We start from the raw sequence: 18,002 nt of genomic DNA on the forward strand, positions 1-18,002 counted from the left end.
TATCACTCATGTATAATGAAGGTCTTTTAGTTTACTTTAGGTTACTTCACGTTGCTTAGACAAAGCGTAATCTAACAAAAAAAGGCGCAAGTTGACTATTAATCGGTTCATTCGACTTGGTTTGTTCAATTTAGTAACCTAAGGTTTATGAAACGTTTAGCTTAAACTTCTCTACGACCAGGCAGAATTTCTTTGGTGAGCATCTATTGGTGATATAAAACAGTATAGTAGCCTATTTAAGGCAAGACATTTGTAAAAATAGGACATTGACACTCGTTAAAATGAAGCTAATGTTTTTAATATTAACTGAGAGGGTCGAATCATCTCACAAGCATCACTTAGATTAACCTACCATTACCAGCTAATGTAGCCTATATTACAAATGAAAAACGTTAGATTTCTGCTATTCCAATGCACAGGATATATTTTAGAATTGCTGAGTGAATGAACTTCGTAGTCGTCGTCGTCTTTTGGAGACAAAACCTTTTATTGTGTTTGTCATGGGACAGTATTGTTTGTTTTTTTGTTGTCATTTTTTAATTGCTGCAAATGGGGTAAAAGACTTGGGTTTTGTGGCCTTGCTAACTACTGACATATAGCCTACTACATGATTTTCTATTCAGGCACGTTTTAAACCTTTCGAGGTTTTGCCACCTTTTCCCGTTCGTTAACGTGCTGGTAGGTCGATATCGATTTTGTAGTTAGTATCTTTTTCGTCTCGGACGCGTTAATGACGAAAAATAAAATGATTGATTGATTGGCTTTGAGTATATTTTTGAGCGCTTACCTTACGACAATAATTTACTACTAGATGAGGTTTATATGTAGTATAAATCGGCGTGCTAGCAAAATAGGCTACTGTAGGCTACAACTAGTTAAAATAGACTGCTACAACGATTCTTGGAAAACTAAAGGTGATTTTAAAAAGCATGAACGATGGACGGTAGCAATGTACCATAGGATGACAGTAGGTCTACTCAATAATAAAGCAGTTTAAAATGTAAGTATGCAGCAGATTAAAGTAACTTTGATATATGTAGCGCTAGAGAGCTCTGTCGTCTAAGCAGTCAGCTACAATGAGCTACGTCCAGTAGCGCTGACAGGGGGGGTCCAGGGGATATTGATGTTACGTGCCGTTACTTGTCCAAGGTGCTCGAGAACTTGAAGAAATCACAGCGTATTCACCTTAGATATATTTAGTTTTTCTTAGAAGTGTCTTGATGTGGGACCGGAGGATCCCATTGGAAGGCTACATTATCTTCTCGACCGCCCTGGGTTTTGATATCATGTGCTAAGTTGATATTAACCATTGGATACCTTTCTGCACTTAATATATTGTTAACATATAATTTTAGATTGGATATTTTGTAGTCAATTAACAGAAGAAAAAAAAAAGTGTTTTACTGAATGATTGCAAAACAGCTCGCGATAGATTTGCATTGCCACAGTAGCTTGTAAGCATTTATCCAAAAATATGAATGGTCTAAACGAAGCTCAAAAAGGTAATAAACTAACTTAGATTAACTAACCAAACTAACGTAGGCTAATTGCTGATGTCCACAGTCGATTCCTATGCAACAAAATCTGTCATTTTTACATTGATTCAACGTCAATGTTGAAATCTAGATGTTGAGTCAATGTAAAAATGGCGGATTTTGTTATCTGAGTAGTGAGTAGGCCTTTAGTGATATCATCGTGTCACGTACTCCGATAGCTCAGTTGGTTAGCGCGTGACTTCGTGAACAAGCAAGCTTCAAGATCAAGCGGCGCTGGTTCGACTATCGAAGTGTGCGGTTGAGCAACCCATTCTAAAGACTACTCTCCATTCAGCGGCATGCATGAAATAATTCTCCGGCAACAACACTTCCACAATCGGAAACTTTATGCTGTCAATCTCGGCAACCGGCCTTTCGTTAAAAGCCTCTACAAGTATACAAAAGCAAAACTACCAGGAATCAGTGGCGTAGCCAAGGGGGGGGTGGGGGGGTTTGGGGGTTACAACCCCCCCTTTGGCACGCGTGTGACGTCACGATATTGAGACTGATGCTTTCAGTCTAAAACAAATTGCCTAATTTTAAACAAAACTGCGTTAAAAGAGCGAGTTTTGCCAATACCAAACATCTCAGCCAGGAATTAGCAACAAGAAAACATAGAGACTTAGCTTTATTTCCGAAAAATGCCTAAGAAAACATGATCTTATCCTTTTGCTATGCCACCGGACAGCACCATTTTACAGGAATATTCATACCCACATTTTTGTTGAAAATTCTCTCAGAATGCACCAAATTTAAAGTAATTTTTCAAAATTTTTTGGGGGAGCCCTCCCAGACCCCCCGCCGCTTGGTTGTCAACCCCCCCCCCTTTCAAAATTCCTGGCTACGCTACTGCCAGGAATAACCTATCAAAACTTTGTCAGTCCGAGGATAAACATTCAAACACCAAAACCAACCAACCAGTTTGCCAGTTTAAATCCCAAGCAAGCTGAACATTCGTGTAATGTCGCTATTGTTCCTTTCTTACCACAGCAACATGTGCTGGCGTGCTAAAGGGCAACGTTTTAAAAGGCGACACGAAACCTGATGAAGCAAAATATGAATAAAGTTTTAACTTTGAATCAGCGTCGATTTTTTTTTTGATGTGAAAAAGCATGGGTCAACGCTACATGTTTTTATTCAAATCCTTAGTGTAGATCGATAGAACGAAAGAAATAGCGAAGATATTGCTACAGGCAAGGCGTTGCCATCAAGAAATTTGTGGGAGGAAAATCAATATTATTGCACATGTAGAGAGCTCTGGGGGGGCATCCTCAGACAATTTTGAAAAAAAAATCAAAATTGCGCATCCTGAAAGTATTTTCAATCTAGAGCAATAGTGAAACTCTGTCAAAAGATGCTGTAACATATTTTGAAATGTTTATTTAAAACACATTGGGGGGAAAATTGCCCTTTGCCCCCCTGGCTACAGGATGTTGTTTTAAAAGTCTTAAACTTTCCAGCACGGTGCTGCAATTTTTATTTAGGAAGATGCTCTTCTTTGCCAGTGACAACAGTAGGCTATTCATGACTGGAGCTCTGTATGCTAGCACACTGCAAAGCTGCAGTTGTTTGCATAATGTCAGCACAATTCGTGTGTTGCGAACTGAGATTTTGTTTTCTCAACTGTCTTTAATTAACTTACTGAACAATAATATTTACTTAGCTACTGCATGCATCAATTTAGATTAAACCATGGTTCAGTGGCGGCTCGTGGTGTTTATAGCAGGGGGTGCTGCAACCGGAGGTAGCCTATACGTGAAAGAGCGAGCGCCAAAGGCGCGATGCCAAGGGGTCTAGGGACAAGACCCCCATAAAATTTGACCTTATTTTAGTGGTATTTCATGAATTCTGAGGCTATTTTAGCACTCAATTTCCTGATGTTCAACACGTTTAAATAGGCTGTTTTAGCATGTGACCTTTGGCCTTAACTTATTGTCGTACCGGTAAGTTAACAATGAACCTAGGTAAAATTTAATTTAACAACAATAATGAAAACCTAGTCTAAGCTTTATCTTTTCGTGCAGAAAGTAAAGCACATTAGTCTAACCATGTAACAGCATCAGTCGCAGCCACCTAATATCGTGCTTGAAAACAACAGTATTTGCAACAGTAGCTGGCCTGACCACGTGACCAGCAACTGCAAAATTTGCAGTTCGAAATTGTGGGATTTGAAGCAACCTCAGCCAAAATATGACGTCACAATTTCTCTTTGTTCTTCTTTTATAAGATCGCAACTGCAGGGCTTGCAGTTCAGAGCTGCCAAATACAAAACTTAAAAAATCATAATATTTTTTAAAATCCAGAAATTATGAAACTTCTAGTCAGTAGGATCTATAGAAAAAATGAAAAAAAAACGTGAAATTAATAAAAAAAATAAAATTCTGAAATGTGCAGGGGGTGCTGCAGTTCTGCAGTTTCTATAGACGAGCCGCCACTGCCATGGTTAATGGCAAGTATTATCCTTCAAGTAAGAAAATAAAGTAAGCTAAATGACATGTAGTTTATTCAAATAACAATGTTGGAGCCATATCAATTTAAATTGCATGACACCCAAGTAACAATAATTGTTGTTTGTTTTGAGCAGAAATTTTGATTATCCTCCTTCTAGCCGCAGTTGTGTTGATTCTCACATGCTTTGTATCATACTGCGTTTGGAAAAATTGTTGCGAGAAAGAAATATTGACAAATTCTTCAAGACAACAAACACCATCCAATATAAATGGTGAGAATGCATGATTATTGTAGCCTAACCTTTGGTTCGCACGGCTTAAAGAAAACTCGTAAAAGACTTTACTTCACTGGCTATTTATGTATTTATAGAACTGCTGCGCCAGTGGAACACAAACATGAAATAAGGTTTGAAAAAATTCAACCACTTTTCATTTTGCTTCTTCTTGATAAATTAAACGCACCAAGTTGCGTTCCTCACACCCACCATCAATAACACTTTTTATAGCTCACCAAAGCTAATCAACTTAGCAATGGTTATTTTGATGCGGTTTTTCGATTAGGCTGGTTTTTGGTGGAGGTTTGTATGGTAGTAACCTTTTCCCAAAATAAAGAAATTTTTTGCCTGAATTTGGAACGTTTTTTCGACAACAAGGAAACAACTGCCCGGTTTTCTCTCCTGGCTTGCACGTCTATCTGGTTTGAAGCAACAAATTTCACTAGTTTTACTGAGCAGAATGAATTGAGGAATGAAAACGTGCGAGAAACGTTTTTGATCAACAAGGCCGACTTCGCACAATAATAATAATAATCATGTTTGATTTTGTGCCCGCATTGCGACAACGTACAGTAAACTGCGATCATACAACAGACAACAGGAAGCAGTGAAGTGTACATTTATCTTCGAGTCAGCTGCTCCCAAAGTGGCCACCAATTTTTTCAAAACAATTAAAAAATATTGTCAATTGTTTATAGAATTCTCAACATGCCCCTCGGCGCCGACTTTACAAAGTCTCCAAGACCTTAATGAAAGCCTAAATACTTCAGCGGGAAGTCAAAACACGACTGTAAGCACCATAAATGAGAATCCATCCCAGGAAAGATTATTATTGAATCCAGGTGAAACTTCAATTATGTTACATGTTAACAATTTGATCCATGTGGCATTGAATGTGTATTTTTACTTCAAATCTTTTTAAAGTTTAATCAATACAACAACTGATCATATTCGCATAACACATCTTAATGTTAGCAGTCTAGCCTACCAGCAACCATACATGATGAAAAGAAATCACAACACCAATACGTGTGCTCTAAATTACTTTCTGTTTCAAAATCCAATTGAAACATCTAGCTCTAATGTGCAATATCTCTATTTACTCATTGTAGAATGTAGATTGTACAATAAAACCACAAGTATTTCCCTACGAATTATGTTGCAGTAATTAGCCAAAAGTGTAAAGTTGTAGATTGAGATTACAGTTTTACGTTTTATTCAGGTTTCTAAATCCTGCTGATGGTTATAGACGTTGTAGCCTAAAGCGAGGGCATCACTAGACAATATTTAGTAGAAACATGCACTTTATGGAGGGCTTATTGCAGCAAATAGACCATAGCTTTGCTAGATGTCTTGCATTGGAAATTAGGCCATTTGCTTCAAAAACGTCACAAACTAATTTTACGTCTACGTCTGTAAGCGATGACACAGAGTTGCATAGTAGGTGACTGATAAGCAAACGATTTTCATGAATCACTTTTTCAACGAAATATCTATTTTTGTTTTAAAAGATAGTAACTTTCATTTAGGTGAAGAAAGACCCCCAACATATGATGAATTGATGCGCCAAAGGAGCTTTCGGGAAAATGTGCCAGATAGCAGTTGATGCTGGTGATACGTTTGTTGCGACATCTAGCGCCAAGCAAAATCAGTACATAGTGTGTCAAAGAAGCTGTGAAGTGAAATTGTGGGAAAATTCTCTTCAAGCGATAAGTGCCAATAAACTTCAACCATGGATCACAGATCCATGCTTCAACACCACTGGCGTAAAAACAATCATATCCTGTACTGTTTTCTTTGAAACTTTACGAACTCTTTACAATGAAGAATGAAAAGCGCTGGCCTACTAAATCAAATTAGGCTAATTCTTTATAGGCAATAAGCAGGTGCGCACTGGGCAAGAAGAATATATTTGAAAATAAATTTAATGCGTCGTCGCTTAGCGCTTTAAAATATTTTTGTGTTTTATTGATCAACCTTTTTACCTAATACCAACACTTTTAATGTCGCTACAAATGACTATAGGACCAAACACTCGGCTAAAAGCAACTACACAAAATTAAATACAATCTGTGAAAATTTTTTAAAAATAATCACAAATTAAAATCCGTCATGTTTCATGATTTCAAACCTGATATCACTCTCTTTCGAGTTGCTATCGGTGCTAGATGTGACCACTGTATTTCTCGCACTAACAGCATCGGAATTAGGCTATCTGAGCCAATGTTGTATTATAGCCTACATAGCCTACTTTAACTGTAACATAATTTTATTGATGAGTTTATTGCAGCATAAAATGTTTAGTAATAGACAGACTTTAAATGAACTCTCAGGAAAATAAATCTTTTGATCAATCAATGTTTTATTTGCCAGAAACAGGAACAGTAGGCTACATGTTTGAAATATGCAAGTTGTAGCCTATATTGACCTACACTGCTATAGTGGCATAAGTTACTATACTGACAAGGAGACAACAAAATGACTACACGGTCCAAAAGCAGAGTTGTTCAAACAATTTGACACTATTCTCTTGCTTTTCTTTACCTTTTTGTATAAGGCCAAATATGATGTGTTTTGCTGGGCCATACAACGCGATATGATCGCTTTGATTAACCCTCTTCTCGAGAGAGTCATAAAATGTGCAAATAGCCCTTACAATTACTAAAATAAAGAATATATTGTCATGACTTTTTAGTGTCAACAATCTCATTCAATTGTTTTAGTTACCTTCATAACAGTAGGCTACACAGTACATGCAAGAGTAGGCTAATGATCTAAATAAAGCGTTTCGATTATATTCGAGATTTTACGTATGAAAGTTGAAATATTTCATCAGTGCATTATTTTTTCATATATAGCCTACTCACACGACGACACACAGGCTTCCAACAGCCTACCATCCGATTTGAATATGTTAGAATATGTTTGTGTTTATCTACAATTTTTAACATAGCCGTAAGAGAATAAAACATTTTGGAGGTGCAAATAAAATTTGGCTAAGCTTTGAAAATCAAACTAAAATTTACACACTTTTTATCATTGCAAATGTATTTCAAAAAACGCAATAATTTGCAAAATAATTGAAATACAGCAACATAATCTACCAAAGAAAAAGGTGGCAAAACCGCAATGATGTACATGTACAAGGTCTAATTTTATAGTATAGCCTATGTATCAATATGTTATCGTATCCAAGCTTACGCACGGTGGTTGAAGATTTAGATTAAGTGGACCGGAAGACAAGGAAGCCAATTTTTGTGTACACTTTCAGACTTGCCTTTAAGTGTCCTGCCACAGACACAGCCGCATGCTCTTGAGCGGGGTCGAACTGGCGCTCTTGCGAGTGCCGTACAAGGGCTCTCACCACTCGCCTATGCAGCCGACATATGTAGGCTATCGATGAATATACGCAGGCATGGCCACCAAACCTGATAGTTGAAACAAGTAGCCTAGCCTAGTGTAGATGGATTAGGTTAGTTGAAACAATCAGTCGCCTCTTCGTTCCTAAAACAAATGGAGTGCCAATTGAAAGCAGGAGAAAACGTGGTGTCTGTTCTCACCATGTGAGTGCAGTAAGAAAGCCTGAAAAATAATCAAAGTGCTGTCGGCTGACTACAATACACCAGACCACCAGTAAGCTACATCAAATTGCTTAGCCTATAAACTTTTCAAATGACAATGGCATAAAAATCAGCCTAAATCCCGGCTAAAGAGACCTCTGGCCTAACAATAACATATCCTTTCTCGATAAAAGCACTACTAGAGAAAGGCATTGAGTTTCTGAAACAAGGCTAATCTGAGTTGAAGCTGTGCGTTCGAGCAACACCTGTCCGCCCCGATAGCTCAGTTGGTTGGCGCGTGACTTCGTGAATGAAGAAGCTTCAAGACCCAGCGGTGCTGGTTCGACTCTCGGGGTATGCGCTTGAGCAACGCATTCAGGACTGCTCTCCATGCAGCCGCACCTAATGGATGGAATAATTCCCCGGCAACAACACTTTAAAAATCGGAAACTTCACTGTCAATCTCGGTAACCGGCCCTGCGTCAAAAGCTTCTACAAGTATGCGAAACTATCTGGAAAACCTATCAAGGCTTTGTCAGTCCGAGGATAAAGATTGAAAAACCACACCTATTAAAAACAGCTTTAGTCAGCGACATCTAGTGGATGAAATAATTTACGAATAATAACACTTAAACAATAAAAACATCAACTTTATAAATCTCGATGACCGGGTCTGCGCAAGTGTGCGTCCCCTGCGAGCTGCGACAATAGTTCAAGGTCTTTACATTTTGTGATAATTATGCAAAATAACCAGGTCCAGGATTAGGCTTTTGAAAAGGTTTTCTCGGTCAGGGAATAAAAATTCCCACAATCAATCAGTTTAAATCACTTAGCCTAATCAGTGCTAGCTTTGTTACCATGCGTTTCCAAACCGCAGGAATTGGAAAGTCCCTCATATTAACCTAGTAGGCCAACCAATACAGCAGATAGTACTGCACAGGCAGGCGCGGATGTAGGAGTTTTTTTTGGGGGGGGCCAGAAAATTTGAAAATGAATTAAAAAGTAATAAAGATAAAACAGATATGAACAATCAGTGGCGTACCCAGGAATTTGGGGGGTTTTGACGGCCGGCGGGCGAAGCCCGACGGCGTGTTCGCCAAAGGCGACACCCAGCGGCGGGGGGTCTGGGGGGCCTCCCCCAGAAAATTTTGAAAAATTACTTTGAATTTGGTGCATTCTGAGAGCATTTTCAACAAAAATATGGGTATAAATATTCCTGTAAAATGGTGCTGTCCGGTGGCATAGCAAAAGGATAAGATCATGTTTTCTTCGGCATTTTTTCGGTAATAAAGCTAAGTCTCTATGTTTTCTTGTTGCTAATTCCTGGCTGAGATGTTTGGTATTGGCAAAACTTGCTCTTTCAATGCAGTTTCGCTTAAAATTAGGCAAACTTTGTTTTAGAGACATAAAGACTGAAAGCATCATTTTCAATATCGTGACTTCACACGCGTGCCAAAGGGGGGGTTGTAAGTCCGCTGTGGGACTAATATCAGCTGTTTAGAAGCATATCAAACCATTCAACAATTTCTCACAAAATTTCGGGGGGGGGCCCGGGCCCCTTGGGCCCCCCCCATAAATCCGCGCCTGTGCACAGGGCACAGCGCTGATGCTGATGCAGTCTGAAATGTTTCTGAATATTTTTTGTTAATGAATATTTAATGAATGTTTAATGAATATTTTTTGTTATTATTATGGCTGGAGTGGAGTTATCCATCGATCAGACTCCGCTATTTTTTTTTTCATACAACTTCAAATACATTTTAATAGCAACATTTGATGGAGCTGACCCAGCTGAAACCAACGCTGAACCAAATGATCTCAGTCGAAGCAAACTGAAACATTGAATAAATGTCTTATAGTTTTTAGTCTTCATTATAATTTCATAGACAGACAATCGATAACAACTTAATAACATTGAATTGCATAATTCAAAATTAATATGCAATTATGCAATTATGCAAAATTGCAATTATGCAAAATAATTATGCAATTCAATGTTATTAAGTTGTTATCGATTGTCTGTCTATGGTTTTTAAAAAGTACCTCTCTACCAAAGCTATACTATTATAATTTCAATCAATCAATTACCGTATATGCTTGCAAACATACAAATATCCAATTGGTCATGGACACTGCATACAGGGTTTTAAATCAGATTGCAAGTTTACTTTACATGCTTAGCAATTGTTATTCAAGCAAAATTTATTTTTTTAACATTCATAATGGATAAAAATGGCTGTTTTAATGTCTATTTTATAGCATGTCGTATATGTCGTGATATCGTTTTTCATATCTGTTTTATCTTCTTGTTTCTTTTTGAATTTGATTTTCAAAATTCCTCCCCCCCCCAGAAAAAACTCCTAGGTCCGCGCCTGGGTTAGGCATAATAAAAAAAAAAGAAAAAGCATAGGCAGACTATTTCTTCCCTGATTTTGTGATCAATATTAAATCTTTGAAAAACACAGTGGAAGATCGTTGTAAGGCCAAATATACTCATCAATTGAAAACACGCTTTTTAGTATCGTTACACAGTTCTACACAACTTTGACAAAGAGAAAAAATAGAAGAAAAATGCAGGAAGGTCTTTGCCCCTGCCCTTGGAGGCGGGAAAACTTAAAAAATCCGACAACGCGTCGCTATTATTGAAGACTGATGAGTGATTTTGTTTGGGTAGATGTTTTATTTCAAACAACCGTAGGCTACTGTTGGCGACAGGCGTAAGGTAAAAGCAGATGATTATTTGCCACAACTTTCTCCCGCTATGTTTCTTAGTTTGAGAACTTATACTTCAGTTTTCTTATCTGCTGTTTACGTCACTAACTACATTACGTATATACATTTGAAAAGGGACTGTTTGTTTGATTAGAGACCGCTGTAATTCAGTCATTGAAAGATATTTCAGATTTTACTTTATATTTGCAACGTGACTTGCGAAAATGTTTGCTGGTTATTGCAAAGCCAATGGTGCTGCCACTATCCAATGAACCTCATTTTACAATTCTGTAATGTATGGCAACGCAAAAATGACAAGATAAAGTGGTGCGCGGGAACTTTTTCAAAAAAGAGAATGCTGTGAATGTGGAAGTGTCCTGTTCGTGTGTTGCTTTGGTTTCCTTCTTTTTTTATCAACCCACGCCACGTGCTTTAAGGTGGTCGACAAAATAAAAAAATATGGCAATTTAATAAGTAGGCTTACATAACTAACTATCAAATGCAACGCTAAACCGTCAAGCACATAACGTAGCAGGCAAAAGAATGTATATTTGTTGAAATCTTACATTTCTGTTGCTTTTCACTACGAATTTTTCTAATTTGATTTTACTTTCTCAGACCAAAGCATTTCCTACAATCAGCAAATCATCCCTTTCTACAGTAGGCTACATTGATCCAACGTCGCGACGTTGAATAAGTAAAAAAAAAAGAACATTGTTGTTTCGACCAAGGAAAAAGCCTTTCAACAGCCCAGAAAGTTGTCAAAAACAAAAACTGAGAAGCTGTTGGAAACCAAGTTTTCTAGCGAAGTTTATTACGAATAAATGCATTTGTGCCGGTGCAAAGTTTGTGTCAATTGCAGAGTTGTACAGTAGTTTACTCTGTCTGTAAACAATGCTTGCTGCTTTTCAAAGAACGACTGTAAAGCTGTCTCTGCAGTTAAATGATAAACTTATGCAATTTTCTGTGAGAAAAAGCAACGAACGAATAGTTTCAAAAGTAAATTCAAATTGTTACATAACTGAAAATTTCGCGTTTCGTATTCCAGATGTCTACATACCAGGTTTACGCACCACAGCAGTTCATTCAACAGTTTTAAACTTTTAAATATTTTCAACCGAACGGTCCTACACGCGCCCGCGCGTTCTTTCATCACAGTCAGCTGATAGATACTCTTTCATTCATCAGAACGAGATTTCAAGGGACGCTATTGGTTGAGATGCGCATGAATGCAAACGCGGTAAATCCAAGTTTTGTTTTTCTCGCGGGAAAAACGAAGATATAATCAAAAACTTGGTGGATCTGTTGAAGCAGTTTCCTTTGAATTTAAAGCTACTGCACTGTCTTATTGCTGGTAATTTCAGTTTGTACGCAATATTTATTGAAAAATCTATATATTATGCAATCAATCACGAACAGAACAATGGGCTTGAAGGTGGATGAAAATAGTGTAAGTTTTTTTTCAGTTATTGCTCATGTGTAAAGCTTTTCTGTAGCTGGCTAATAAATTAACTTTTGTTGCGTTGTTAGTTGGCTTAATTGCTGGCTGTTGGCAATTTTAATAGTAGCATGCTCACATATTCTGTGAATTTTCATTGAAAAATTATGTTCTTTAGCCATTAATTTTTTGATTAATAGCCTGAGCTCATTTGTAATATTTACATGGCTAGAGGTTTATCAGCATGTGAAATAATTGGAATGCATGGTCAATGTAAATAAAGATGTACAAAGCCTAAAATACAAACGCTAAGCTATTACTTAAGCACAGATTTGAAAGATAGACTTAGAAAGCAGCAATTTAGTTTTCAAAACATAGGTTAAAACTAAAGTTTAATTTCTGTATTTTTGGCTCTTAGTTTTATTTGGAAATGCAACAATTTGTAGTTGTAAGCTAGATGAATGTAAATATCTTGTCAAATCTTATTTCAGTTGAATGTAATGGAAACAAAGCTGATGGCACAAAATACTGGTCGAAGAATACTGGGCGACATCCAAAACACCCAATCTCCACAAAAATTAGATGTAAGTGAATTTGTAAGCTCTATTACTCTTTGTATAGCCATTACTTCAATTGTCTAAAACTTAAATGTTTTGTTTTGATGCAATATTCCTTTATTCCACCTTGATAGTTCAGTCCTATAAAAGTGATCAACTGCAAGTAGGCTATAGCAACAGTGGCTCAACTCTCGAGATGTGCTTGTCTGAGCAACACACTTCAAAGGTAGTTCTCTGTTCAGCGGCAACTAAGACAAATAACACTTCATTGCCAGCTGACACTTTACTTTCTCGGTACTGGGTCTGCATCAGTACTACTAAGCCTATAGCCTACAAGTTTGTTAGTCTACAAATGAAGTCTATAATCTGCCAAGATTAAGCTTTCGAAAAACTTTTCTCAGTCTGAAGATACAACGATTTCTGTGAGAAATCCATATCTTGGTTTGATTGACCTCAAAATGAAACAAAACTGTGCCTGCTTTTCTAGACTCAGAAAATGCCTTAAGTTTGAGGTTGCTTTCCTTGTACCATGCTTGCAGAACCACCTACTGGTCAAGTGCTTAGTTTTTTTTGTTTTTTTTTTCTAAACTTTATTGAACCATATTTTAGTTGTAAAATTTTGTGTTAAGTCAATAACTTGGTGGGCAAAATGATAGTGTAACTAGTTCATATTTTTTTACACTAGCTTGAATGATATTGCACAATTCGAAGTGTTAATATATTTATGAAAAGCAATTGCTACAATATATCGGCCAAGAAGGTTTGCAATTTTGATTTAGTTTATATCTTTTGATTAGGTTAAAGATGCCAAAAAGAAGAAACCAGTTGAATTGGTAAGTGTTACTTTATCGTAAGCAAAGTAGTCATAGTGTTTGTTATGAAACTAATGATTGTAGATGATTATTTGTGTTTATATTAACGACGCAACATTCTGACAATGTGCAAAAGAAAGCAATATGATTTTAAATTTATTATGCAGAATGATAAACAACTTGAACCACTACTGAAGGACAATCCACGGAGATTTGTCATCTTTCCAATCCAATACCATGACATATGGAGAATGTACAAGAAAGCTGAGGCTTCGTTCTGGACTGTGGAAGAGGTCCGATAATAATTTTAAAGTTTTTTTTTCTGACATCATGAAGTGACCTTTCTGCTAAAAAAAATGACAGCTGCATAATGATGTGTACAAGTACAAGTGACCACAAATTATAATGTCAAATTTCGTTTTTAGTTTGTTTGAGTTTGGTCGTAAAGAAGCGCTGAAATGATTGTATAAATTTCAATTTCTTTTTTACGTTGGCGATACGAGAACGCTTATTAAAAAATGTGCTAGAACACTTTTTTTGTTTTACAGGTTGATTTGAGTAAAGATTTGGGTCATTGGGATAACTTAAAACCAGAAGAGAAAAAGTTTATTTCACATGTCCTTGCTTTCTTTGCTGCCTCTGATGGAATTGTTAATGAAAACCTTGTAAGTTTTACAGTTTTAAAAACTGTAGTGAACTTTCTAAATACTACACCTATATTAGAAGTTTCTAACCAGAGGTGTAAGACATGTTTCCAGAGGGTGTATGCATGCTGAAACATTTGACTAGAGTTCGTCATAAAATGGCAGAGGCATTATGCTTTGCGGATGTTACGGTTTTCATCTACATTCTGAAGTTAGGTGGTAATTGCTTTTTAGCCCTTTCAGATGTGGGTGCGAAAAATGGTTGCTGGTTTCAAAGTGGTGCCAACAAGGAAAGATGTTAAGAATCGCTGATCTATGGTAAACCAAAAATATGCATGACAGCATCACTTTTAAGTTAAACCTTTTCTATTTCATTTGCATTTAGGTCGAACGATTTGCTCAAGAGGTACAAGTTACTGAGGCAAGGTTTTTCTATGGATTTCAAATAGCCATTGAAAACATTCATTCCGAAATGTATTCACTTTTGATTAATACTTATGTCAGGGATACCAAAGAGCGGTGAGTTTATGGTTTTGTGTAATAAAGCCAATAAGGCTTTCTTTTCATTTTTGAACTCTCAGATTGATTGACACTAATACTCTTGATTGTTTTCCGCTTTTTTTTTATCTTATGTGCCAATAGTGCCATAATACAGCAAAAACTCAACATAAGAAGTAAGAACAATCCAAGCAAAAACAAGCTTTTAAGAAATGAAACCAATTCTTGGCAATAAAAACATCTCCTTTAAGATAAGGATCAGAGTTTTAAGTTGCTATATTGATGCTGTCGTTCAATTCACATGGAATATCAACAAAAATGTCTGAAAACATTAATGCTTTTTAGATGTTGTGCTTCTGTAGAATGCAACGTGGCTGATGACTTCTAGGTCATGTAATAAAAAAGCAAAAACGAGCTATAACTGGTAAAAAATTTTGGAATGCCGCACCTGGCAAACTCATCTGAAACAATTTAATAACAAGGCAGAAACAATCATTTGTACAACATATAATACTTGGTTTAATTATTTATCTGTGGCCGTCGATGCCTAGTTCAGGCAAGGCAATTGAAGAAGAATACAGCAAGGATAACCAAAAATAAAGTCACTTTTACGTTTGGGTTGCAATGTTAATTGAAAGCTTTACATGTCTGGATTATCCAAGCTGCCGTAATAATTGCACTGCTGCTCATACGTTTTTTATTATTTTCAGAGAGTTTCTTTTCAATGCAATTGAGACAATGCCTTGTGTCCGCAAGAAGGCGGAATGGGCTTTGAAGTGGATTAATGACAAGAACGCCACGTATGCTGAGCGAGTGATCGCTTTCGCCGCCGTGGAGGGTATCTTCTTCAGTGGCTCTTTTGCAGCAATTTTTTGGCTGAAAAAGAGAAGCTTGATGCCAGGACTAACCTTTTCGAACGAACTCATTAGCAGAGACGAGGTAACGTTTGTAGATTCACAACATTAACCACAGTACCTTGTCGTTGTTGTTGGACTTGAATCAAATGCCTGAAGTTCATATAGTCAATATTTCCATCCATGTTTCAGGGCTTGCACTGCGATTTCGCTTGCCTCATGTTCAAGCATTTGGTCAACAAGCCAACGGAGGCACGTGTAGCTAGCATCATCAAAGACGCCGTGACGATTGAGCAGGTGACAGTCAGAAATGGATATTGGCTACTATGTATTGCATAATTAAAACGGCATACAGTGACACACCGTTTGAAACTCTAAAACGAGTCTAAAGCTTTCATCAGTTCAGTAAGTCCACTGGAACATCCGCTCGAGCGTAACTACATAAGCTACATCAACGTGGCGATTTTCCATTTTTACACATTAATACAATATCACATTGTAGAAAGTACCAGACTAATTTTTACATTTTTTTTTCTTTTTTGCAGGAGTTCCTCACTGAAGCTCTGCCGGTCGCCATGATTGGGATGAACAATGGCCTCATGAGTCAATACATTGAATTTGTTGCGGACAGATTGCTCTTGGAGCTGGGTTGTTCAAAGGTCAGTTATAATCTTATTCAAGTACGATTGGTTTTATGTACCGGTAGCTACATCAAGTACGTTTCGAATTTCAGTGACTCTGGCCTTAAATTTAAGTTCACCTGCATACTATTCAAAGCCCGGTGAATGATAAAGATGCTACCTTAAAAGTTGTGTCCAATTTAAATACAATCAGGTGTGGTGATTTATAGCTGCCATTACAGTACTATTTTTCAATTTACATTTTTTTTTCTTAGGTTTTTAAAGTAGAAAATCCCTTCGACTTCATGGAGCTGATTTCTCTCGAAGGAAAAACCAATTTCTTTGAAAAACGAGTTGGAGAATATCAAAAAGCTGGTGTCATGGCCAATGCCGAGGATATGAAGTTTACCTTGGATGCAGATTTTTAATATTATTGTTTTATCTTTCACCTAACTTTAGGTTAGTTGCAAAATAAACCTAAGCGAGCTGCTGAGACTTCTAATGGTTACTTGCATTCTCAAGATCAACCACCAAGGCTGGCCAATGGCCATATTGCACATGCTCCTTGTAAATGATCGCGATTTTACAGTTTAAGTTGTTTTCAAACAGCTCAGGTAAACCGCAAAAATCTGGCTTCAGACGTTCTTATTGACTATTACAGTAGTGTATTTTTATTCATGTGAGGTCTTTTGTATACAGAGTTTCTTCCAAATAATGTAGGAAAGGCAATCACGCCGCAACTAGCAGCGAGGATTCTTCGCTTTATCACTGCCTTGAATACTATTGCAAAGTTATGTCATCTTTCAATTCTGTCGTCATTTAGTTTTTATACTGTAGCAGTAGCTTCAAATTTTCACGTGTCAAGAAACTCAAGAGAACTGCCTTTTATCAGCTGTCAAAGCTTCATCTGCATTAGTCTGCTCATTTTTGTTACCACTTCTTAACGCCTGTCATTTTTATAAAAGCCTTTGCCTTACTATTGTTTGTTTGAATTTGTTTACAAATATATCAATAATATTTTATTGTGTGTCTTCTAAATCACTGTCAGGAACAGGTTTTTTTTAAGGTTTGGTTTGGGTGACCGCTAAGTAGTTTTAAGAGACCGCAAGTGTTTCATTTAAATACCAAAAATTAGCCATAACTACATACAATCAACATAACATGAATTATTCGACAAGGCACACCTGTGACACTGATTGTGACAGCGACCAAACAGCCTGCCCAACACGGCCGCCGAACAAGTTTGCTGCACAATCAAACAAAGTGTGCTTGTTGGCTTCTGCTTATGTTTCCACACATAAAAACTGATCATTATGCGCCATAAATCAGAAATAAACATTGACGAGTATCGAAGGTGCACTTCTTTTGTGAATAACTCTTTGATTCAGCTGTTAGCTGTACCTCCACTTATTCTTTATTCGTACTATCGACAAGACATAGCGAGAAACAACCATTACTTTTCTTCTGTAGTTGCAAGTCCAAATTTTGGGAAACCGCTGGAGAAATTTGGGGGACCGTTTCGGTCCCCCAAAACACTGGTCAGGAACATCAACGTTCAATGACCCAAAACACAGTGCTTTGGTTTTGTACCGGATACAGGGGGATAACTGACTGATCAACGTCCGAGGCTGTTTAAGATATCATTTTTTACCCCTTTCCCATGTTTGCCACCAAGCAATACAATTCATGACAAACTGTCCTTCCATAGAAGTCAAATCATTCTTTGACCAACCATGTAGCACAACAGCTGCTGGTGTCTACACTTTCATACACCAAGGCGAAAGGAAAAATCACGGACAGTCTTTATTATTAGTGCTGTTTTCTTTTGGATCTTTAGCCAAATATGTTTAACTGACCACTCGAAAATAAAACTGAACAGGCCTAAATCATAGTCGGCAGCCGTGGCCGAGTGGTTAGCGCGTTGGGCTCGCAGCCGAGAGCCTGCATGTTCGACTCCAGCCACCCGCACTTGCTGTTGTTTCTCTGGGCAAGAAACTTTACCATAATTGCCTCTACCTAGTGATCGATTTCGAGTAAGGGAGCGTTC

At 37.3% G+C, this 18,002-nt stretch overlaps 2 protein-coding genes across 2 annotated transcripts; both read left to right on the plus strand.

The window, feature by feature from the left end:
• The first annotated feature begins 1,359 nt into the window (after window positions 1–1,359).
• LOC145765486 (uncharacterized) lies at window positions 1,360–6,897 on the plus strand. Its single transcript, XM_082577314.1, has 4 exons — window positions 1,360–1,502; window positions 4,120–4,257; window positions 4,959–5,102; window positions 5,790–6,897. The coding sequence occupies exons 1-4, from the start codon at window positions 1,475–1,477 to the stop codon at window positions 5,864–5,866; spliced, it is 387 nt and encodes a 128-aa protein (XP_082433440.1). The 5' UTR covers window positions 1,360–1,474; the 3' UTR covers window positions 5,867–6,897.
• Window positions 6,898–11,796: 4,899 nt separating this feature from the next.
• On the plus strand, window positions 11,797–16,971 carry LOC145787317 (ribonucleoside-diphosphate reductase subunit M2 B-like). The gene is made up of 10 exons (XM_082599043.1): window positions 11,797–11,982; window positions 12,462–12,554; window positions 13,325–13,360; window positions 13,507–13,632; window positions 13,888–14,004; window positions 14,369–14,502; window positions 15,192–15,420; window positions 15,528–15,632; window positions 15,881–15,994; window positions 16,231–16,971. Exons 1-10 carry the CDS (start codon window positions 11,932–11,934, stop codon window positions 16,381–16,383), a joined length of 1,158 nt encoding a protein of 385 aa, XP_082455169.1. The 5' UTR covers window positions 11,797–11,931; the 3' UTR covers window positions 16,384–16,971.
• Window positions 16,972–18,002: the final 1,031 nt, after the last annotated feature.

The sequence above is a fragment of the Aplidium turbinatum genome, chromosome 2 (genome assembly GCF_918807975.1).
Source record: "Aplidium turbinatum chromosome 2, kaAplTurb1.1, whole genome shotgun sequence".
In the NCBI taxonomy this organism is placed as follows: domain Eukaryota; kingdom Metazoa; phylum Chordata; class Ascidiacea; order Aplousobranchia; family Polyclinidae; genus Aplidium; species Aplidium turbinatum.

Bases quoted from the DNA above. Each gene is read 5' to 3' on its own strand.
- LOC145787317 (XM_082599043.1), top strand. From the start codon at position 11,932: ATGCAATCAATCACGAACAGAACAATGGGCTTGAAGGTGGATGAAAAT. The intron at 11,983-12,461 runs GTAAGTTTTTTT...ATCTTATTTCAG, and splicing joins TGAAGGTGGATGAAAATAGT to TTGAATGTAATGGAAACAAA. The intron at 15,995-16,230 runs GTCAGTTATAAT...TTTTTTTCTTAG, and splicing joins TGGAGCTGGGTTGTTCAAAG to GTTTTTAAAGTAGAAAATCC.
- LOC145765486 (XM_082577314.1), top strand. From the start codon at position 1,475: ATGAATGGTCTAAACGAAGCTCAAAAAG. The intron at 4,258-4,958 runs GTGAGAATGCAT...AATTGTTTATAG, and splicing joins AACACCATCCAATATAAATG to AATTCTCAACATGCCCCTCG. The intron at 5,103-5,789 runs GTGAAACTTCAA...ACTTTCATTTAG, and splicing joins AAGATTATTATTGAATCCAG to GTGAAGAAAGACCCCCAACA.